Source organism: Martes martes (assembly GCF_963455335.1).
Source record: "Martes martes genome assembly, chromosome: 15".
In the NCBI taxonomy this organism is placed as follows: Eukaryota; Metazoa; Chordata; class Mammalia; order Carnivora; family Mustelidae; genus Martes; species Martes martes.
The window spans coordinates 6470524-6494101 of NC_137903.1; the positions used below are offsets into that span (position 1 = coordinate 6470524).

Sequence of the window (23578 nt, forward strand, 5' to 3'; positions counted from 1 at the left end):
AGCTCCCGTATTTGCACACACACGGTCTCTCTCCGAGAATATACCCTGTGCACTTTTCATCTCATCTGAGTTAGATTGCTTTTGGGTGACTGATTTGGGCAACATTTTCAGTCTTTGAAAAGACTGTCCCACATCCAGAAAGGCATTCCTAAGATGTTTCTGGAGTTGTAAGTCAGACTATTAATTATAGACCCTCAAAAGAATGCTGGTTTCTCTCCCTAAACCCAGCGGGCCGTTTCTAGCAATACCGAGGAAGTCTCTTATGTTTATATAAAGAATCAGAGGATGGTACTAGTGCCTGATTTTCCTCTCCATGAATTTTTCATTTTTGAGATTGCTTTTGAAAAGGTTCTGTTCAAATTTTGTGTAGTGGTTTGACTTTGCCTTTGTGTCCGGTTTCATAAATACAGTTTCATTGTTCAGTGTTCACATGATTGTGGCTTGCTTCATATATATATATATATATATATATATATATATATATATATACATACACACACACACATATATATATATTTTTTTTTTTGTGGAATTTGACTACAGGTGAATTATTTTTCTTAGTGGAACTGCCAAAAAAGTTATTAAAATTTACCTTCAATTATTATTAACTCAGGATACCACATTAAGTCAAAAAGCACGAGAAAACTTTAAAATGTTTTTAAAAGCATTCAAGCATGAATATGCCTGCATTATGGGGTTGCAGGGCTTATTTTAAGAAAAGTTAAATTTCTTAAATCTAACTTGACAAGGTAAAGTGGATTATCTTTCCAAAGAAATTTGCCAGTTGTTTATCCTACTTGCATTTCTTCTCCATTTATTTGTAATTTTTAAAATTTGTATTTTGTGATTGTGTGGGCTTTTTTTTTTTTTTCCTCCAGAGAAACTAAGACACCCTTTAAAAAGCATGCTGACTAATAGCTCACATATTCCAATTGTATTGTTCGGGTTTTGTTTTCTTTCAGAATCCCGTGTCATTGTTCCCCCATTTGAAAATGTAGTGATGTTGTTTCTATGGAAACAGTGATGTCATGGGTATGAATGGGGCTGAGTGACCACCAAGAGTGCCATATATCAAGGCCAGTGATAGAGCCCAGCTTTACCTATGAAGTTGCTAATGGGGCTCTGTTGTCAGCAGCTTGCAAAATATATGGCTGGGAGGAAAGTACATTTGTGTAGCCGTTCTGGACAGCCCATATGGAGTGAGTGTGTGTTTGTGAAGCCATGTGTATTTGATTGTGAAATAAATCCTTCACAGTTGACTGTAGATCATCTGGATTCCCAGGTCTGTAGGGTGGGAACTTGAAACCTATGAAATCAAGTCCCCACCATCCATGGAAGGAAAGGGGGGAAAGATCTACGTCTCCAAGGTTTGGCATCCAGATACGAAAGACTTGCAATGTCAGCATTAATACGAATAGGAGTTTGTAATGCATGTGCGATACAGGCATCAATACAGACCAGACGTGGAGTTTCACTTACATGCATTTAAGTGTTCTTTCCATGTGACATGCAGTGAATAATAGAGACAAGTGGTGACTAATTGATCAGAGCCAGAGTCCTGTTAAGCAGCCAACCATACCATAACTTACACATCCACAGAGTGTGGTCCTGTTCAAAGAGGTGGTCTGGAAAGGTTAACCTCTTCATTCAGTGATAACTCCCACTTTTATTTACTTATTTATTTTGACTTTCCTATTTTTTTTTAAAGATTTTATTCATTTATTCATTTGACAGACAGAGATCACAAGTAGGTAGAGAGGCAGGCAGAGAGAGGAAGGGAAGCAGGCTCCCCGCTGAGCAGAGATCCCTATGTGGGGCTCGATCCCAGGACCCTGGGATCATGACCTGAGCCTAAGGCAGAGGCTTTAACCCACTGAGCCACCCAGGCGCCCCTTGACTTTCCTATTTTAGAGCTATATCCAGATCTTGTGGCTTACTCTTTTGACTATTATCAGGATAAATGATATTTGATTTTTTTTAATGTCCAGAAGTCATGTGGAGCCAAGTCTAATCGTTGGTTGCCTATCTTAATAACTCCACTTATTGCTAATTCCAGTTGAAACGTGAGATATGTTAATGAAATGATGAGGCTGATGATGATGTGGTTTATATATTCGTTCTAAAGTAACTTCTTAAAGTGAGATTTCCTCAGAGTTCCAGGCGGGAATTATTTGTTGAAATATACTGTGCTCCCAGGGTGCCTGCTTGGAGAGTTAACATTTATTTGGGTATGTAAGTGCAGTTATGCTGGACGGAAATACAGTTCCCTGGTAAACATTGTCTAAGTCCGTTTGGACTGCCGTAACAACACCAGAGATGGGGGGTGGCTTTTCAACCCCAGAAATCTCTTTCTCCCAGTTGCGAATGCTGGAAGTCTATGATCCAAGCACTGCACGGCCAGGTTTGGTGAGAGCCCTTTCCCGGGTTGCAAACAACCATTTTCTCATTGTTTCCTTTCCTGGCAGAGAGGGCAGGGGAGCTCTCTGAGGTCTTTTTAAAAAAAGGACACTCATCCAGTTCTTGAGGATTTCACCCTTATGACCTCATCAACCCCCCCAAGCCTCACATCCTAATACCATCCCAAGAAGAGGCAGGATTTCAACATAGGAATTTTGGAGGGACCCAACCATTAAGTCCGTAACAAAACATAAATCTCCTTTGGCATCAGGGAAGATTTTCCATATAAGTAAAATTTTCAGGGAACTCAAGGTTCCCCCTCTGAGTCTTACCTTTCAAAATTCAGGATCATTTAATTGAGATACTTTCATGGTCCCGCATGCTTTTTCTTAAGCCTTACAGAATGAAATGAACTTTTTTTCTCATGACTCCAAGTCTTTATTTTGAATTGCTGGTGATATTGGACCCCGAGACAAAGAAGTCGCTGTCCTCCACCCAGAGGTCCTCGAGGGATCACAGAGCTAATTTATGCCCACTTCAGAGGACACAGGTAGCTTCGTTGGTTGGTTGTTGAGTTTTCCCTGACTTTCCACCTTTTTCTGTTTCGTCCTTTGCTTTTAGGTCACTGGCAGTAGCTTTTTGCCGCTGTCCGTGCACCTGTCTGTGCTCAGCTGAATAACAGCCCCTCAAAGATACCCCAGCCAGGTGTCACTTCATGCTGCAAAAGGCATTTTGCCAATGGGATCAGCTAGGGATCTCCAGATGGGAGCTTGCCCTGGATTATCAGGGGGGCCCAGAATCATCACAGAGGTCCTTATGAGAGGTGGGCAGGAGAGCCAGAGGTTCCAAAGGCGCTGCCCTTGCTGGTTTATGAAGAGACCCCAAGCCAAGGACTGCAGGCAGCCTCTAGGAGGCGAAAAAGTGGATAAAACTGATTTTTCCGGAAGGAATGCAGCTCTGCAGAGTCATTTTAGACTTCTGGCATCCAGATTTGTAAGAGCTTAAATCTGGCATTTTTAAACCTCTAAATTTGTGGCAATTTGTTCTAGCAGCCACAGGGAGAAAAAAGCTACCACCCCTGGCTTGTTTCCCTTCTCGTCTGATGCATTAAATCAGGTTACTGAATTGGTTAGAAAAATACCATCCATCCGACAACCGTTTGTTATCGGTTATGTGCCAGGTGTTTAGGATGGAGTAAGCCCGGTGTGTCCCAGATCTCAGCTTTGCTGGCTTCATTGTCCCCCTGGAAGGTAGAGCTGGGGAAAGACCGTAGAACACATAATTACAACCTAGTGTGTTAGACGCTGAAATTGAATTATGGACAAACAGTGCTAGGAATTCAGATGAAGGAACAACTCTTATTTTGGGGGAGCCGGAATGGTTGGGACTTCTAGAAAGAATGTATGTGTATTTGGCAGAGAGAGGGTGTGTGGAAGAGGAGGCCTGCCTGCTAGAGAAAGCGGTAGCTGGGCAAAGACGGTTCCAGGTAATGCCGAAAGTGTAAATCACCCTGGGTTTGCCTGAGCGGGAAGTGAATGAAGACCATACAGGAGCCCACGCCTGTCTTGGTGTTCTGCAGTTCCTTTACCTTTCACTCTACATGGTGGCTAGATATGGGATCCTTCAAGCTGCAAATTTACACCTGTGGATAGGAGAAGCGTTGATTACTATGAATAATAAACCAAAGGAACACCTAACCTGTGGCTGGTGTATTTTCTGGAATATTCCAGAAGCTCACATTCTTTCACATTGATCACAGCAAAGAGCAGCTCCTGATCCCAAGATCAGCTTCATTTTCAGATGCTGGAGACGCTCAGTGGCATCCTCATTCAATCTCACAACCTTGAATCATGTCACAAAATATAACCAGTTTCCCTTTTAGGCCAAATTTCCTTTGTGTGTGTGTGTGTGTCTTTGTAGGGGAGTAGTTTCATCAGGTAATAATCTAGTGATATTCTAATGAAGATTTCGTTAATTCATAGCATAAAGGAATGAAGAATACAGAATCCTATTTAGATTAGCTTATATTTTTACGAAGGGAAAATAGGGCATCTGGTTCACCAAGAATTTATAGCTACTTTTAATTGCAAATTATGTAGAATAGAATGATTTAGCATCCCTTTGTTCCTGCTTAACAGTGATCACATCCAAAATATTTATTGAGTACCAGCTAAGTACAAAGCTTTGTTTAAAGTGCCGTGGGAGGTTTAGAGGGACCAGTAATCTTACTAGTCATGTTGAAAACAAAACCACTTAATCACTTAACCCATTTATCAAGTCCTTTAAATGAGCCAGGCACCCTTCTAATCTCTTTAGATATATTATCTTGTTTGATCTTGAGAAGAATGGCTCACTTGCTACCCATACCCCAAATTTCTCAGCGCTCTCACATCTTAAAAGGACTTTCAGCCCCAGTCTTTCTGCGAGAGTAAGTCCTATCAAAAGAACTGGTGATCACTCTCTCCAAATGTGACTGGATGTTTTTAGTCTTCCTCCGAAATTTCTCAGGAATATTGTTGCCACTGACCATCATCATCTCTTTTTAATTTTTTGGCTTGCAGAATACATCCTACTCTCCCGATCTCACGTGCTCTGGTTATTCTTCCTATTGGATTGGACCATATAGAAATTGCTGGTAGTCCACCATTTTGGTCTACAAAGTGGCGTTTTCCAATGGTTTCGTAGAGAAGTAGACCCTCCTATTCTAGTCTGTAAAGTTCGGAGTTCTTTCACTCTTTACTTTCCCCTTGGGTAATCTCCTTACATTCATAACTATACACAGGCAATCCAGAATTTATATATCGGGCTTAGACTTCTTCCCTGACTGCAAAGTTTGATCATTTTCTCTGCTGCCTACTTGACCTCTCCTCTTGCATTTCTTAAAGACACCTCAGAATTGTCCTGTCCAGAATCCAGCCCTCCCCCCATGAGTCTGTTCTACTCCAGTTATCCTGTCCAGGGACTGGCACCACCATGTATCCAGTTGCCCAATTATTAGCAACCTCCGTCTGGGTTCCTGGCTCATTCTGGTCAATATCCAATCCAGCTGTAGACCTTGTCCCTTTTATTGCTAAACTAGGTCTTGAGTCCAATTACTTCTCCATTTTTATTCAGGAAGCAAAGTATCAAGCAAGCAAAGAGTTCACAGTGGAAGAGAGATGCCAGGAATAGGATGTCAGCAAGCTGGTGGGATGGGTATGGAAATGCCACACGAGTTTTGGTGCTTCCCAGGAAGGTGCCATAACCATGAATCGCCTGCTAAGAAGATTACTCCCTTTTATTTATTTATTTTTTAATGATCTTATGTGTTTGTCAGAGAGAGCGCGCGAGAGAGCACAAGCAAGGGTTGTGGCGGGGAGAGCAGGCAGAGGGAGAAGCAGCCTCCCTGCGGAGCAAGGAGTCCCATGCGGGACTTGATCCTAGGACCCTGGGATCATGACCTGAGCCGAAGGCAGCTGCTTAACCAACTGAGCCACCCAGGCAACCCAATTACTCCCTTTTAAATTCCCTTCTAATCTTTCTGCTGATATGGACACCCGAGGATAATTAACCTTTACCAGTGCTCTCATAGGGCTGTACAAAGATGACGTTTTAATTTCACTGCTGTCAGTGAAGCCTTTGTCTTCTGGTTCTTGGCCCTTCATCACTCCTGAGTCTCAAGCATACGGTTCCTTTTGTCGTTGAAGTCCTTGGCCGGAGGGTCTGTCTTCACATTGTGGAATAACTCTGCACTGCCTTCCGTTGAATGCTGGGTTTCTAACTAATCGTGGTAGAAGAAGGTATCCATTGTTGCCACATTTCACCAGCAGGCTTGTAATTCTGATCTCCATCCCTTTCTTCCAAGAGGAAGATGCACACATTGCAGCAGTGGGCCATGGGATGTTAAGCCACAGTGTCCCGACTGCCCTTCCGTAGTCAGGTTGGTGGGGACGTGGCTTCTTAAGAAGGTGCGTGGAAGGCTCAAATCCCCCTCACGGTTTCTGAAGGGAGTGGTGTCCTGACGTTAGGGTACCAGGCCTGGGCACGAGAGCTGCTCTCTTCGGTAGCACAGTGTGGTGGAGGTGGTCTGTCTGGTTCTTGTCTGACACCTGTGGCAGGGGTCAAATACAAACAGATCATCAGGACAATGCAATGAATCATTACAGGGTTTTTTTTTTTTTTTTTAACACAGCCCAATGCAGAGAAGTACGTGTGGCCGGCCTGCAGTAGGTGGGAAAGCTAGCACATCGGTCAAAGAGCTTCTCCCTGTGCTGTTTAATATAACGGCACTTCCAGACTCGTATTCCAGGAGAGGAGCGGCCGCTTCTGTTCGTTTTAGCATCACTAAAATCGGTTCAAAGAATCCTATAGAATTTTCTCAGGCTTAGGGAACGGTCCTGAAACCTGGTGGATTGGCTGTGTGTATTGATCTCTCCCTTTTTCCTGAAGCCTCCCTGGGATAACCGTTAAGGCAAAGAACAGGAGAGGAAAGAGTCAGTAAAAGGATTTCAGTGACTTTTTAGAAGTTGGAATGCGTGCATGTGTTGATGGCCTTAATCGAACAGAGGCAACTTCGGGTGACAGGTGAATTGACTGATGTGGGAAATCCCTGGACAGACTCGAGACACGGAGGTACCAGCTGTTGCAAAAGCGGGGGAAGGAACCCCAGTTTTTAAAAAGTTCATGAGTTAGGGGCGCCTGGGTGGCTCAGTGGGTGGAGCGTCTGACTCCTGATTTCGGCTCAGGTCATCGTCTCAGGGTCCTGAGATCGAGACCCCCATCAGGCTCTGTGCCTCAGCAGGAAGTCTGCTTGGCATTCTCTCTCTTTCTCTGCCTCTGCCCCTCCCCCTCTATAAGATGCACACACGCGCTCTCTCAAAAAGTAAAAATTGTAATAAAAATGTTCGAAGTAGCAGTCTTCTTACTTAACCAATGGGGCTCTAGAGCTCTCCCTGCTGTTTCTGGAATATTGATGGTGAGATTTCTCTCTGGAGAAACTGAAGGTCCCAGAGAAAACATCTTTAGGCCTTGACATTGGGTTTCTGCAGCTAGAAGGTCACTTTGCATCCTCATCACTCTGCAGCAAGGCTCCCTGGGCAGTGGGGCCTTCCTGGCGACCAGCCCCACCCCCACACAGAGCATTTCCAGTCAGCTTTTGACTTCCTCCTCCTGAAATGAGGACAGGCGGCCCCAAATCCTGAGATGTTCGAGGAAACTGTCCGATGTAATAGGTACCAAAATAAAGGGAAGGAGGAAGCTGAGGAAAACAGACACAGCAGAGATGAGAAAGAAACCTGAAAAAACCACCCCCCAAGCCCCTAGAAAATTAAGACACTACTTCCTAAACTAAGAACAGGAGGCTATGAAAGAGAAATCATCAGAGAACACTCCAAAATTAAAAATGACAATCAAAAGTAGAAAGGTTGAAAATTCGCAGGAAAAAGAAAGCCAAAAATTAGAGAGAAAAGACTGATTCTCAGGTTTGCTTCTCTCTAGGAAGGTCAACATCTGATGAGTTCTGAAAGAGAAACAATAAATAGGAAATTGTCAAAGAAGCAACACAAGAAAAATTTCCAAATTCATTGAAGTTTCCACATTGAAAGGACCTACTGAGTGCCCCAGGCAAACCCAGGCAAACCAAGGCACCTCCAGGATCAAGTTCGAGTCCAAATGCAGCCATGCCAGAGGGCTGTCCCTCTCCCCATTGGAAGATGCCACAGTCTGTCACGAGGGAGGACTCCCACTCTGTCCTTCAAGCCCGTTGAATTCAGGAACAGCCTATCACCTTGCAGCAAATTTCTTATGGTAAAATACCCCTTTAGAGACCCTTGGTTATCTTAATTATTCAGTATCAAATATAATGTTCCTGTTTTAAAATTGGATTTCCTTTTATCTTTGTAGTGGCTGGGGGGAATGGAAAGATACAGAGATATGAAAGGAGGGACCTTTTGTACACCTTTTTGAGAGTAATTTGAAACATTTTAAGAAAGAGATCATGGCTGATATTTCAGGAAGTGGAATGGATAAATACATTTGAGTTTTTAAAAAATATGTTCATTTTTGAGCAGTGATCTGAATGTAATTGGTTACTTCTGAGTATCACCCTGATCAAAAAAGAGATGGGAAGAAATAAAAGCAACTTGGCTCATTTTAGCCTGGAGAAAAATAGTTCTCTTTTTTGGCACAATTATTCCAAGTCAATAAATTGTTAAGATGACATATTATTTTGGAGCTTAGTCATAGAAGAGCCTTTGATTTGGACTCACAATGTGGTGATTGCTATGAACAGAGTGACCATTAGAGCTAATTTTCTATGAGGCTCCATGGCTACTGTTCTTTCTCCTTTTTCAGGTTTTTTTTTTTTTTAATGTAGGAAAGTATGCAATTTACCTGTGGTCCAGTCAGTAGCCTGATTTCCTATAAGCTGTTAAGCTCTTAGGAACTGAGAAGTAGGTCAAATAGTGTTTCCTGAACTCAAGTAACTTTTCAAAGCATTGTGCTCAGAGTCTGAGGGCAGGAACCTGCGTTCTCAGATGTAATGGTGCTTTGACTTTTCCTTTCGATAGCCATCAGAATAACTACATATTGAAAAAGGAAAAATAAATGGAAGGAGAACTTGGATGTATTGAGAAGACTGTCTTTCTCCAGAATTAAAGGGTACCTAGCCAAGAGCCTCCCCCGGGCGTCGTTCTTCCTGTCCGGGATCTGTCTGTCTGTAGGTGTGGGTGGCGTGTGCAAGCCTGGTATGAGAGCGACTTGTACATGTTCTCACCTCCCTGGGACAGCTGGCCTCCCTGGAGCGTTCCTTGCTTCCTCCCCGGCCCTCATATTCTCAATGCTGTGGCCCTAGGGTGCTCTGTACATTGTCAGATCAAGTCCTCCCATTTGGCTGAAAATCCTATAATAGACACCACGTTGGATATAAAGCTGAACCTAGAGAGCACCTGCCTTCAAAGAACTGAGTCCGGTTGAGAAGATGAGAAAGGACACGTTCCAAGTAAAGAGTGTTAGCGTGTTTTGTATTCAGCGTAGTTAGGAAACCAGCCCCCCGAGTGCTAATTGCCGTAGCAGCACGGAAGAAATTCCTTTAAGTTCCGGTAGTCAGGGTGGGAGTGTAGGAAGTGCTATTGGAAGGAGAAGGTAAGAGAAGACTTTGGATAGATAAAGGGGCTGAGGGAGTTTTAAGGTAGTAATTACGTAAGTAGCGGTGCAGACCCCCAAAATCCCTGCTATCTTCAGAATAGACAGTGAATAAACCACAGTGCGTTTGAATGGTTGCAACACAGTACTTCATGTAGGGCGGTGACTTTCAAATTTTTATTTTTATTTTTTTAGTTTGAGAGAGAGCATGAGCAGAAGGGAAGGGCAAAGAGGTAGGGAGAAGCAGACTCCCCGCTGAGCAGGGAGCCCGGTGTGGGGCTCGATCCCAGGACCCCAAGATCATGACCCAAACTGAAGGCAGGTGCTTAGCTGATTAAGCCTCCCAGGTGCCCCAAGGTCTTAATTTTTTAAAAGAAAAATTTGAGGTGTCATGATCCCAGGGTCCTGGGATCAAGCCCCAGTCAGGCTCCCCGCTCAGCGAGAAGACTGCTTCTTCCCCGGCCTTGGCCCGCTGCCCACTCCTGGCTGGTGCTTTTGCTTGCTCTCTAAAATAAATAAAATCTTAAAAAAAAAGTTAAGACCTCATTTGTCAAACGGAATATTATGTGGAAAGCCGGCGTATTAAACATGAGAGCTGTAGGCTGCAGGTGGGGGCCGCACGTTTCCGCCTGTGTGGTTTCTCAGCCCTGAAGAGGTCGCTGAGGCTCTGTCCCAAGCCCAGGGCTCTGCAGAGTCAAGCTTAGATGTCACATGTGTCAGGGAGCAGTTTGGTAGAAGAAACTGGCCGCTTTGGGTCCGTTGGCTGAAAGCGTTGAAGAGCGGGTTTTGAATCTCTTGTTTAGGCAGTCTGTTGTTTTAGAAAATTTTTGGTCAGAACCTATTATATATATAGTGTTTCAAGAAGATTAGGATCATGGCGGGGTACATTTCGGGGGCCCTCCCTCACCCTGCAGCATCATCTTCAGGACACCCCTGAAATTAGGGGGAGAAACAGAAAAGACAGGAGGCCAAGTTGGAGAGCGCTGGCCAGGGTGAGGTGGGATCGTGGGAAAGTGCTCTGAGACTTCCAGAAGGCTGGAGGACAAGACCCACGTACATGGGTTAGAAGGAACCTCTCTGGGCAGTAATGATGCAGAGCGGGGGGTGGGGGGGGGCGGCGATAAGGGGGTGGCTCTGAGAGCAGGTCCCCGGTGTGTGGATTTGGGGACGAGGCTGGTGTTCAGGAGCCGACAGGGTGGTGGGCTCGGTGTCGCCCGGTGGCAGACTCCCGCCTAGGAAAGGCCAAGAAAGGATTTCTGCCTGTTGGAGTGTTGGACTTGGCCCTGAGCGCCTGCGCCTGGAGAGACACATCCACTCTTGATCACAGCTCCCAAAGGGAAGGGGTGTCCACCCTGGGGCCACAGAAATGGGCTCCCAAAGGCGCCAGGGTACCAGACAGAGTGGAGAAGGCTTGGATGCAGAGCAGTGGGGGGACCTGAGGGTGTCTGTCACCCCAGCCCAGTGATCCAGCAGGTGTCTGGATGGGTCGGCCGTGGAGGGATCCCTGGGGCTGGGAAGTCTTCCCCATCTCGTCCGGCCAGTGTGAGGTTCTCCCGGCCTGCACTGTAGGGCACCACAGGAGCCCTCACTCTTAACCTGGAAGGGAGAGGGTCTGGGACCGTCACTGTCATTTGCACTGCTGTGGGAGCAGCGCTCCTGACAGTCTGTTCCCGCCCTGGAGGTGTGGAGTGGGGGGACCCCCCTGAAGAGGAGGATGTCGGAGCATCCCCTGATCCTAATGTTTTATCCAGCCGAGAGTGTTTCGGTTTTCACTTTATTTTTAAAATTAATTTAAAATTTAAATTTTAAATGTAAACTAAAAATTTTTAAATTTCATTTATTTTTAAAGTTGACAGGGTAAAATTGATTTTATGGTATAGTTTTGTGAATTTTAGCCTCTAGACTCTAGTGGCCACGACCACAATCAGGGTGCAGCACTGTCTCCGTCCCCCCCTTCTCCGTGGTGGTGTCCCTTTGTGGCTGTACCTCTCCCCAGCCCTAACCCCTGGCAACTACCCCTCTGTTCTCTGTCACCAGTTTTGCCTTGAGAATGTCCTATAACTGGATTGTACACCTGGATGTAACCTTTGAGTCTGCCTTTTGCATTCAAAGCGTAATGTCTTTGAGATGCTTCCAGGTTTTGTGGGAATCAGTAGTTCATTTTCATTTGTTGGGTTTTTTTTAACCTTCCAACCAATTTACCGTTTTTGGTTGTTTTTTTTTTTTTTAAGTTTGTAAATTTCCATTAGTAAACACAATGTCGTGTTAGTTTCAGGTGTGCTGTTTAGTGCTTCACCTCCGGGTGGTCCTCACAAGAGCCTCCTTCATCCCCATCACCTGTTCCCCCACCCCCCACCCCCACTCACCTCCCCTCTGGTGACCAGCAGTGCGTTCTCCAGAGTGAAGAGGCTATTTCTTGGTCTCTCTCTCCCTCTCTTTCCCCCTCCCCCCCCAACCCCTTTGCTCGTTTGTTTTGTTTCTTAAGTTCCACATATGAGTGAAATCATATGGTATTTGTCTTTCTCTCACTGACTTAGTCAGCATCATACCCTTTGGCTCCATCCATGTTGTTGCAAATGGCAAGATTTCAGTCTTTTTTTAAAGATTTATTTGTCAAAGAGAGAGAAAGCACAAGCAGGCAGAGTGGCAGGCAGAGGCAGAGAGAGAAGCAGGCTCCCCACTGAGCAAGGATCCCCCCAACGCGGGACTCAATCCCAGGACCCTGGGATCATGACCTGAGCCGAAGGCAGCGGCTTAACTGACTGAGCCACCCAGGCATCCCAGATTTCACTCTTTTTGACAGCTGAGTAATATTCCATTGTGTACACACACCACGTCTTCTTTATCCATTCATCTGCCAATGGACACTTGGGCTCCTTCCATGACTTGGCTATTGTGGGTGCTGCTGCTGGAAGTATCAGGGTGCATGTATCCCTTTGAATTAGTATTTTTCTATTCTTTGGGTAAAGACTTAGTAGCACAATTGCGGGATTGTAGGGTAGCTCTATTTAAAAAAAATTTTTTTTTAAGATTTTATTTATTTATTTGAGAGAGAATGAGTGAGAGAGAGCATGAGAGAGGAGAAGGTCAGAGAGAGAAGCAGACTCCCCAAGGAGCTGGGAGCCCGATGCGGGACTTGATCCCAGAAGTCCGGGATCATGACCTGAGCCGAAGGCAGTCGTTCAACCAACTGAGCCACCCAGGCGCCTGGGTAGCTCTATTTTTAACTTTTCGAGGAAACTCCATACCATTTTCTGGAATGGGTGCACCAGTTTTCATTTCCACCTGTGATTTTTTTTTTTTAAGTAACGATACACCTCACACTTGAACTGCATATTTTCCTTATGACTTTTGATTATATTCCATTATATAGATGTACCACAGTTTATTTACCTGCTGGAAGGATATTGGGTTGTTTCTAATTTTAGTGATTATAAATAGAGCTGCTAGCGTTTCCTGTACGAGTTTTTGTGGGAACATAAGTTTTTCTTTCTCTGGGTAAATACCTAGCTGAGCTATCACTGGCCATATGGTAAGCATATGTGTAACTTTAGGAGAAACTGCTCAGCCATTTTCCAGAATGGGTGTGTTATTTGACATTTCCATCAGCAGCCTACAAGAGGCCCAGTTGTGTTCCGTCCTCACTAGTGCTTGGTGGTAGTGCCATTTATTTTTATTTTTATTTTTTTACTTTAGCTATTCTATTAGTACAGAGTGGGATCTCCTTGTGGTCCCGTTTACATGTCCCTAATGGCTAATGATGTTGAGTATCTTATCATGGGAAGCCATTATTCCTGCCTTGGGGGACTGTGCTGTTGTCTTAGGGAGCTGTGATGATGTCTGGACACAGCTCAGTAGGCCCTACGATGCCGACTTCAGAAGTTCCAGTGCACAAAAATAATATTATGCCCTCCTTTCCTAGGCAAGACTCACTGTGGTTATGGTTCCTCCAGTCACACAGCAACTCTGAACCAACCTCCCAACCTTGTTGGCTTCTTTTCATGGGCTTCTTGGCCTTCCTATGTCCTCTGAAGAAGTTCTGTTGGTCTCCTGCCCAGTTTTTACTTGGAATTTTTTTTAATGAGTTTTGAGTGTTCCTTAGATATTTTGGATATGTCTTTTGTCAGATGTGTAACTTGCAAATATTGTCTCCTGGTTGTAGCTTGTCTTTTTCTTCACGTCAAACTGGCTTTCACGGAACAAAAGTTTTTAAATTTTGATGAAGTCCAATTTATCAAAACATTTTCTTTGCTGATTCATGTTTTTGGTGTCAGGCCCAAGTATTTGGTATAACAACCTGTAACCTGTTGGTAATGGGCTGGAAGGGACAGTGAAGTTGACTGGAGGTTATGGGATGCGCCTGCTGATGGGATGGCCAGCATTGACCTCTTACCCCTCTTGGCCTCTTGGTTCCTCTGGGTCTGCTGCATCTCACTCTAGTACCTTAGAATCACCTGGGGAGCTTTTAAAAAATCCCAGTGTCCAGGCTGCACACCACACCGATGAAATCAGAATTTCTGGGGGTGGGATCCAGATACTGGGGACTTCGTCAGCATCCCAAACGGTCCCATTGTACGGCCAGGGTGGAGCACCTTTGCTGCGCTTTGTGATCCCTTGGACCTGGAGGAAATATTGCCACCTGCTGACAGTAGGAAATTATTATGCTTGGAAACAAGTCAGTAACTCTTCAGATTGTCCTCCCTTCTGGGAACTTGTGCTCTGGATACTATTTTTTTAAAAATCCTTTTTGTCTATTAGAGTTTGATTTTTGGCCATCAAAGGTGGGCTGTTTATGAGAAACACCCTCTCTCAATTTTTAATGTAACCAGGATAATAATATTACAGTTGGTGGGAATCATAAAATATTAGGATAAAAACCCTTAGAGATCGTTAGTTCAGACAGTTAAAGTTTCCGAATACCTTTGGGACGTACACACGCCCTCTAGACCCTTGCTACTCGAAGTGTGGTCCGCAGACCAGAGCACCAGCATCCCCCGGAACCTTGTTTAGAAGTGCATCCGTGTCCCGCCTCCCCGGCCTGTAACTTAGGAAGATCCCCGCGCGAATCCCGTGGACCATCGGGTTTGAGAAGCAGCACTTTAGAGAATCCTAAGTGGAAGCTGCTGGGAGTAGATTCCAGACCCCTCACGAGAAACTGCTTTTCAGACACAACTGCCGCTGTCCTCTTAAAGGCTGAATGATCACTTGACGGAGACAACACCATTACTCCAAGAACCCTCCCAACTCCTCCTTCTCAAGTAGTGTCTTCGGGTCTCCCAAGAGTGACCCTTTCCCTCCCATCTTTCATTATACCACGAACATTCATCGCGGTCCCCTGATCTGCCCACGGTTTCCCCCCTTAAACCCGAGAACGGCCGACCCTCATGGGTGAGGGCAAACACAGGCGTCTCAAACCTCTCCTCGCCTCTGCATGGTGTGGATGGGGCCAAGCTCAGGGGGGAGAGCCCTGGAACAAAGACTTAGGAGAGGCAAGGAAGGGGGAAGCCTCACATGTGCTCAGCCGTGCGCTGTCCCTGTTGAAATCATCGCTACTTTTTCCAGGCAGAGGTTGAGAGACTGCTTATTTATCCTGCTTCTCTGTCTCTATAGGAATTTTTGTTTAAAGATTTTATTTATTTATTTATTTGTCAGAGAGAAAGAGAGAGAACACAAGTAGGCAGAGTGGCAGGCAGAGGCAGAGAGAGAAGCAGGCTCCCCGCTGAGGAAAGAGCCCGATGTGGGACTCGATCCGAGGACCCTGGGATCATGACCTGAGTTGAAGACAGTGGCTTAACCGACTGAGCCACCCAGGCGTCCCTCTACAGGAATTTTATCAGCACGTTTTCTTCATTCTTACAGCCCGGTACTAGGTCTATGTTCCTGGTCTTTCTTGGGGTTCCCCTTTCTACTCTCGGTCCTTTTGGAGTCTTCGGTGCTGGTGCCAGGATTGATGATCAGCCTCTGCCCCTCTGCTTTGCGCTTCTTTTAAAACCCTAGAGCATGTGACCTCCACCAAGCTTTCTGTGCAAAACTCTAATAATTTGTTCTCCAGTTGAGAACCCTCCCCTGTCCATCGCATGCTTTCTCCCTTCCACCCTCTTCCCTTGCTTCTGGGTCGGGCGCGGGCCCGTCCACGCACACTTACTGCGAGGGTGGATGTGGTGTCAGTCGCACTGGGAACTTGGAAGAGTCTCAGATGTAATCCAGCCCCGTACCCTCATTTCACAGAAGGAAAGGGCCGTTCCCAGAGAGGTTAAGTGTTCCACTCAAGGTCACACAGCTAAGAGCACAAGCCTGGCTTCTTCGGGGACCTTCATAACCCTCAATGCAAAGGGTTTCATTTAACTTTCAAGGTGGCTGTGGGATGCTCACAGCTCATGACGAGGTTGCCCAGGGAGGTCACAGTGCATGATCGATGTCTTTCTTTTAAAGATACCTTAGAAGGATTGAAGGATTCAGTATTGTCTCATAACCCATTTGGATCTGAGGAAGAAAACCGTTAAATCTTCCATTCACGGCTTTCCTAAATACTAGCAGACCTCTCCTCCTGGTTGCATGTCTGTCTGTCTGAGTGTGTGTAGGGACGAGTTACACTGTTGAAGCATTTTTTCTTTCTTCCTCTGAAAGGCTAGTTTAGCATTCCTGTCTTCCCAATTATGAGCCTCACCGTTTAGAGGAGCGTCAGGGTTGGATACTAGAGGGGAAGGCAGAATTGGTCCTATGGGTCACAGCTTCTTAATTCGTGGCTCTTCACCCATCTCTGCCTTGGATTTTGCTCAGAAGGTGCTACTAGGTATTTCTAACATGCCATGAGCGCTGGCGAAGGGGAAAGCAACGCGAGAGCAGTAGCTTATTATTAGTGCTGGTTCTTATCCTGCTCCATAAATCACCCCTGCGAGGCCCCTTAATCATTCGGGTTGTCGTTCAGCTCCCCATGACCTGTCAACATGCTCCAGGTTGGAAAAAGTGATGGCTGTATTTCTCTCCCCCAGGAGCAGCCGCCACTCAAGGACTCCCCTGAGTACACAGCCCCAGATCGCCTGCCCTCGAGGCTTTGCTGCTGCCCGCCATTGGGGGGCCTGCTGGATATATATGCCCCCAGCCAGCTTGCTGGTCTCCTGACCCTGCAGATGCTTCCCTCCCCCAGAACATTTGTGTCTGGATGGACCTTTCGTCCCTTCCTCGCTGTTCCAAACAGCGAGAACTTGGATATTTCCTGCCCCCAAACCCCGCCTATGTTCAGAGGGCCCCTTTGCCATATTTTCATGACCTCATTGGCATTCTGCACCCTTCCCAGGTCACTGACCTGTGTCCCTGGGTGTGGAACAGGGTAGGAAGCAACTGAGGAAATGAGAGCAGCCAGTGTGAGTGGTGTGGGAAAGAATTGGGGGGGAGGGGGATTGCGGGCTTTCCACTGAGCAGATTGAGAATGTTCCAGATTCTGTAAAGTTGGTTTCTTTTTCTTTTTTTTAAAAAAGATTTTATTTATTTATTTGACAGAGAAAGCACAAGTAGGCAGAGAAGCAGGCAGAGGGAGAGGGGGAATCAGGCTCCCTGCTGAGCAGAGAGCTTGGTGCGGGGCTCGATCCTAGGACCCTGAGACCATAACCTGAGCCCAAGGCAGAGGCTTAAGCCACTGAGGCACCCAGGGTCCCCGTGAAGTTAGTTTCTAATTCTTCCTTCTTTTCTTCGTTGTAAGGTGGATTGCCTGCACACCAGAGAGCTCATTATGCTTATATTGGATGTATGGAGGAATGAATGAATCACTTCATTTGCTAGAGCCAGGATCCCGGGCCCGTGAAAAGAACAGATACAACGACGCCATGAGCACAGGGAGGGGGTCAGAAGATGTGGGTTCCAGACTAGGGTTTTCTGCTCATGAACCTGAGGAACTTTTTTTTTTTTTTTGGCCATCTTTGGGCAGTGGCTTTCTTCATTCCTAAGATGCGATGTTTGGTCAACGGTTGTGGTCCCGGCCATTTCGAGCACAAGCATTCCTCTAAAATTTTATTCCCGAGCACCTCGTCCCTCCTATTTTGGCTGCCCAGACACAGGAGCTGGAACTTAGGGAAGTGGGATAGCCCAGGGAACAGAGGTTCCTCTGGCGCCCTCAGATGATTGGGAACAGCCTTGACCAATAATGAAAGCTTAATTATTTTATTAAATGAAGTATATGGAGCAGGCAGAAATGAAGATGCTTAGCAGTGTGTGTGGAGTGAGGAAGAATTCGGGAAGTCAGATCTTCTCACAGCCCTTATGCTGATAAAATGGAATCTAGGTTTTAATAACTTCAGTTCATTTATTAATTAACTTCAGGAATATTTATTTTACCTTTGCGGACAGTGTCGTGTTTTCTTCGGGGTCTGTGAATAACCACCATCAACTGACTTCATGAATTTATTTGACACTCCTTTATCTCCCTCTCATGTCCTGGAGCTAGTTTCTTGGGGACAGATAGGTCCTATTTCTTGTTCTCGAAGGGGCGGGCCTGGCCTAGCCGGGAGGTAAACAACCAGTCGGTGGGAAGTGATTCTAGAGGCTTGTGGATGGCTGTCGAGTCCCCGCTGATGGCTCAGCCCTGGGGGAGGAATGGGGCAGCGGACCTGCGAGGCTTTGCTGTGCAGAGGGCTCCCAGGATAATTCCAGAAGAAGCAGGAGCCCACCAAGCAGGTGGAGGAGGGGCATCCCAGGCACAGGAAATAGCAACCGGAAGAATGGAAGAGGGGGGGCCTGTTTCACGTGCCTGCGGGAGAGGGACAGTAGGGACAAGCAGTGCTAAAGTGGCCCCGCCATGAGGAGGGCTCTGTTTCTGTACCGTGTTCACAATTTTCATCTTTTTATTGCAGTAGGTTAGACATAACATTTTCCACTTCCACTGTTCTCGAAAACTGCTCTATGGCGTTTGCATACAGCAGTCACGTTGCCCTGTGGCCGTCACCACGCTCCGTCTCCCCGCTTCCCCGTGTTTCCCGGGTATGGAGTTTCCCTTCTGGAAGCTGAGAAGGTTTCCTCCAGGCTCCGTTGCACCTGAACACCTCCCTCTTCCCCGCCTCCCCTGCACGGGCCCCGCTGCTCAGCACAGCACTCCGTCCCGCCACCAGGTCCCCAGGCTCTGGTGACAGGCCCCTAGAATGTTACTGTGGTCTGGAGGGCTTCATCTGTCCCTGTGGTGGGGCCCCGGCTGGCAGAGCCAGCACATCGGGTCAGCCTGACTGCATGGAGGGGGAGCCTGGCTGGTTGGCTCGGCCTCCGGAGCTGGCCTGGGCTCCGGCGGAGGCTGGAGACGGTGCAGACGGTGGCCCCCGGGGGGCCTGTTTGTTCCTCGCTCCCTGGCAGAGCCACAGCAGACTAGCTTTCCATCCTGCGGGACACAGACTTCCTCCTGAGCCTGACCCCCCCACCCCGCCAGAGCACACAGCCTGGGGAACAGGAGGCTCGTCCCTGTGAGCCCCTGCCCTCTGCTCTCCTGGTCCCTCCCGTGATCTCCCCTGCCTCCAGGTTGGTCTCATCACCCCCCCCGAAAGCACAATAACCTGGTTGTCCAAGTGAAGTGCAGTTGCCGTATAAACCGAGTTTCAGGAGAGTAACTCTTCAGCCGAGCTCAGACACTTCATTTCCTTTGATTTCTGGAGTTTCCGGCGGACCTGCAGTTGGAGTATTTCCTCTCGGGCCGGACAGGGTCAGGGACACCCGCGCACTGGACAGGGGTCGGGGGTGCCGAGGCAAGCAGCCCTTCTAAACGTCACTCGGGCGGGCCCGGCAGCCGTAACGGGGCCCGATTCATGCCTGTCTTGCCCCTGTTTGTACGGAAGCTCTCCAGAGCATTCCACCAGCTGTTGTCAGGAGGGACACCTGCTTTGTCATTGTCACTGAGGCTCTGGGGCAGCCATTTTGGTCATGCTTTTACCGGTAGGCTCTGTGCCCCCAGAGCCCGGAAGAGCCATCGGTGGCGGGGGTGGGGGGAGGTGGGGGGCTGTGTTCCAGGTCTGAAGAGGACGTTCAGTTACGTCGTCTCTTCTTCAGATCAGGTTATTAAAAGGCGTGGCTTGTCAGGATGTGAGCTCTAGAAACTGTTTCAGATGCACGGGCCAGGTGCTGGCTGGCTGCCCCCTTGCCAGCCTTGGCTGTGGAGGGAATCTTGACTTCTAAAAACTAGGGACCGGGCAACCAATGGGGAGGTGGGTCCAACAAGAAAGAGATGATCAGCTGCTTCCAGATTCTTCTGGAAATGGAGGACCTCTAAGATGGTTTAGCAAGCAGTGGGCTCTCTAAAACTAGGGCTGGGGGAGGGACATGGCGCCTTCTAGACGTGGACACCTAATACTTCATGTTATTGCTGGAAAAGCAGAAGGAGGAAGTACGTGGAGCTCGTGAGTGAACTCCTGGAAGAAAGCAAAGACAAGCCACAGAGGACAGGTTCACCTGTCCCAGTGGGCACGGGGCCAAAGTCGGTCCCTGGCAAATTCCCGTGCTGGCTCTCGCACCCGAGGTCATTTCTGTTCGTCGAACACTGTACCCGTGCAGAAGGCGCAGTCAGGGGACTCGCCGTGGATCACAGCCAGGTCCTGCGGCGCATGCCAGACACGCTGTAGCCTTCAGCGGCTGACAGCTGCCACCCTGGAGAGGGATCAGGTGCGTGGCTGAGGCCTGGCCTGGTCCTGAGCCCCACGCCGGTCCGACACGCTTCTCCTCCCGGGCGTGCTGTCAGACACGCTCCGAAGCAAAGTCTGAGCTTGCTGTTTTCTTTCTCCACACGCCTGCCACTCTGGTTTGCTTTTTTTTCAAGTTCCCCTTGGCAAAAAGGACAGCTGTTGACAGGGCAGGAAGAGTGACCACCAGAGCAGGGAGCGATGTATGTTGCTGTCGCCGGAAACTCAAATCAGCCGTAAGCCAGAACCTGCCCTGACAATGGAAAGAAAAACCTCCGGCTGCAGTTAGGTCGTGTCCTTGTCTGCAGGCGGCAGCCAGCCCGGGGGCATCGGCACAGACTGTGCAACAGGGTAGGATTGGCTCAGATCGCGGGGGAAGGGTCAGAAGGCAGGCAGGGTTGGAAGCTCTAAGTTGAATCCTTAAAATCAGAGTATTGGCCCATAGAAGGTTCTGGATTTCTAATGAGATTGTTCAAAGTAGGTTATGTTTTCATCTCATTAGGCTGGATTGGGTTCATTTCTAGTTAGAAATAATTCGGTTCTAGATGTGCCGGTGAGGAGCTGAGTGCTGTGCCAAGCTTGGCCGGTGGCGTGCTGGGAGAGCGTGTTGAGTATAAAAAGTCCCAGAGAAGAGGGACTGTGAGTTGGAGTAGAGATCTTGGCTCTGGGTCTTGTGTTTTCATTGTTTAACCTGTAGCCCAGATATTTTACTAGTCTGGTGGGGAAATTTGCTATGAGCTGCTCCCAAGATGAGGACCCGATGAAAATAACTTTAATAAATTGGGCCAGTGCTCATGATGAGGTTCAGTGAGGAAAATGTAGAACTATACCGGCCATCACAGATGTCTGCACAGGCATAAGAAATGGCTAGGAATGAGCAAATGTAACGGAGAATGTCTGGGGATGAGGGTGAGAGGCCAGTGTCCGTCAGCAGCGTAGGGACCCATAGGAGTTGTGAGGCAGTGCCCTCCCTCGTAACCACCATTAGTCAGATCCTTTCTAGAATACTCTCCAGAATATTTCAGGCTAATAGAGCTGTGGGTAGACTTGGAAACTGACCTACGGATAAAGGAATTTGAGACTTGAACTTACAGAGAATAACTTAGAATTCATGATTTTTTAGTATGTGAAAAAACCCCACAACAACCTTGGTTTGAAGACTGGTGGCAGCTCTTCCTAATCCTCAATGAAGATGGAATTGAGTTGCCACAGCGTTTGCATAGACACAGGAAAAACCTGTCAGTGGAGGTTGTTGAACATCAGAATGAGTTTTTGAAGGAAGGTTCTGGGTTTCTGATGACGTTTTGAAGGCGGGCTCTGTCTTCACCTCATTAGGGTGGATTACCCCATTCCACAGTCATCCCTGGTGGCCGGCTGATCCCCGAGACACCCACCTGCCTTTACATCCCCTGAAAATTCGTCTGTGGCCGCCTCCTGGGGCGTCAGCTAGTTGGGGCCTTGCAGGTACGCTGACCTGACTGGACTGTGCTTTCTCTCCTCCCCCTGCAGTATGAGTTCAAAGCCAAGAACATCAAGAAGAAGAAGGTGAGCATTATGGTTTCGGTGGATGGAGTGAAAGTGATTCTGAAGAAGAAGAAGAAGGTAAGGGGCTCCGACCCAGGAACTACTGAGGAGGGGGCAGGGAGGTAGGCATGGGATGCCTCGTCTTTGCTAGGCCGCTCCCTGGACAGAATCCTTCCTCGTCTGGGGGAATGGTCTTGCCCAGGGCAGCAACAGTGTTGAGAGGCCGAGGTTGCAGCAGAAGAGGTAGAGGCCGGTGGCCTCCTCAGCCCAACGGCTCTGTGTCCTGGCGTCCCATGGGCACACAGGACTCCACCTCCTGCCATCCTTGCATTTTGTCACCTGGACCTTGGAGTCTTGATCTTAGGAAGTACTTGAAATTCAACGTGATGACGAGTCAGAGGGTTTGGCAGGAGGGTGGATGAGGAGGTTTCCTTAGCAGTTGTCGCCTCCTGTCCCGGGAATCACCCTCAGTCCCCCCACCCCCACTGCGTTGTCCTGTTGCTGCTGCTTCAGCCCGTCTCTCGGAATAGTCCCTCAAGACCCAACCGCCGCTGCTGTTCGTGTGCAGGAAGCCTGGGCTGTAGCCAAGGTGGGGGGGGGGTGCGGAGCCATTTGGGGGGCATTACTCCGAGCTGGGGTGACACAGGAGAGGGAGCGAACGTCGCTTTAAACGCGTGGCTGTGTTTGTGCTACTTGTACGTGTCGTGGGAGCATGATGTTAACCGCTGGGAAAAGCTAGGTGTGCGTATTGGCAGAGGGGAGAGCGTATGTTTCCAGAAAGAAGCGGAAAGGGGCTTTGTGAGGATTGAGGATATGGGGGGAGTCCTTTTGTTTCTCTGTTTCTTGACCCTGCTGGTACCTTTTGGATTTAGGATGGCCTTGTTTTACACGTACCGGTGGCCCACGCTCACGCAGGGGCACTGTAGTGTAGACACCCCTCAAGCTGCTTTTGGTTCCGGGCCCAGGATGCTGTTAATTCAGGTGGGACTCGAGGTAGACCCTGCGGGTCGGGGCTCTAGAAGGTGAAGACGAGTACGTAGTCACAGGCGACATAAACTGGGAGAACCAGGTAGTTGAGAGAGACGTGGAAGGGTGGTCGTCTTGCCGGTCCGAGGATGTAAATCTGCTCCGTGTCCTCCTCACGAAAACATGGGCGAGGGTAGGACCGGACACCACTCCACGGCGGGGGCTGCTCTGCTTCCTTAGGTCGCCCATTTTTTCTCTCAACAAATGGACGTTTACAAAGGTCTGGCATGTATTAAAGCAAAACTTGGTCTCTTACGCGCCCTGAATATCTTGAGGGGAGGTTCTAGAAAGCGTTATGGTTATGAGGCTGGAATTATACAGGAAAAAAAATAGAATATGATAATACCGTTCGTAAAGAGCTCTTTAAAAATTCACAAGCAGTAGGGAATTTGTAATCGCTTCTGAAATGTTTTTGCCTTGATAAACCTCAACAGCGGGGCCAGAGTCCCCCTCTTGTTCTCGGTCGGTGGGGGGGGTGGGGGTGGGAAGGGGCATTTTCTGCCCCTGCCCCACCACACGTGTGTGCGCGCAGAGGTTAACCGTGGGGTAGTCTTTGGAATATCATCCTCTTAAGAGTCCCTGGGCAGGAGAGTTGCTGAAGTCAGTGAAATAAATCACGGGTGGCGATGGCCATGTGAGTTTAAAAGCGAGAGGTACCCTCAGAGAAGAACACGGGCCCGTGCAACCCCAGCTCATGACTCAGGCAACCTGAGTCCCAGCAGGCTCTGGTCTCGTGTGTCAGGGAGCTTTACTCAGCGCTTCGTGTGACGGGGGCCCGGTGGCTGAGGGCCCTCGTGTGTCCTATCTGATGAAGTAGTGGTTGTGGTGTGGGGGCACTTTCCAGATTACGAGATGCTTCCACG

The 23578-nt window shown here is 47.9% G+C and overlaps 1 protein-coding gene across 3 annotated transcripts in view; it reads left to right on the forward strand.

Moving 5' to 3' along the window:
- LOC308355608 (carboxyl-terminal PDZ ligand of neuronal nitric oxide synthase protein-like) overlaps positions 1-23578 on the forward strand; it is a 259956-nt gene that overhangs the window by 164826 nt on the left and 71552 nt on the right. For all 3 annotated transcript variants that reach the window (XM_080823936.1, XM_080823937.1, XM_080823938.1), the window contains exon 3: positions 21675-21767. In XM_080823936.1, the coding sequence (XP_080680062.1) occupies positions 21675-21767 (93 nt within the window). The remainder of the gene's footprint in view (positions 1-21674; positions 21768-23578) is intronic.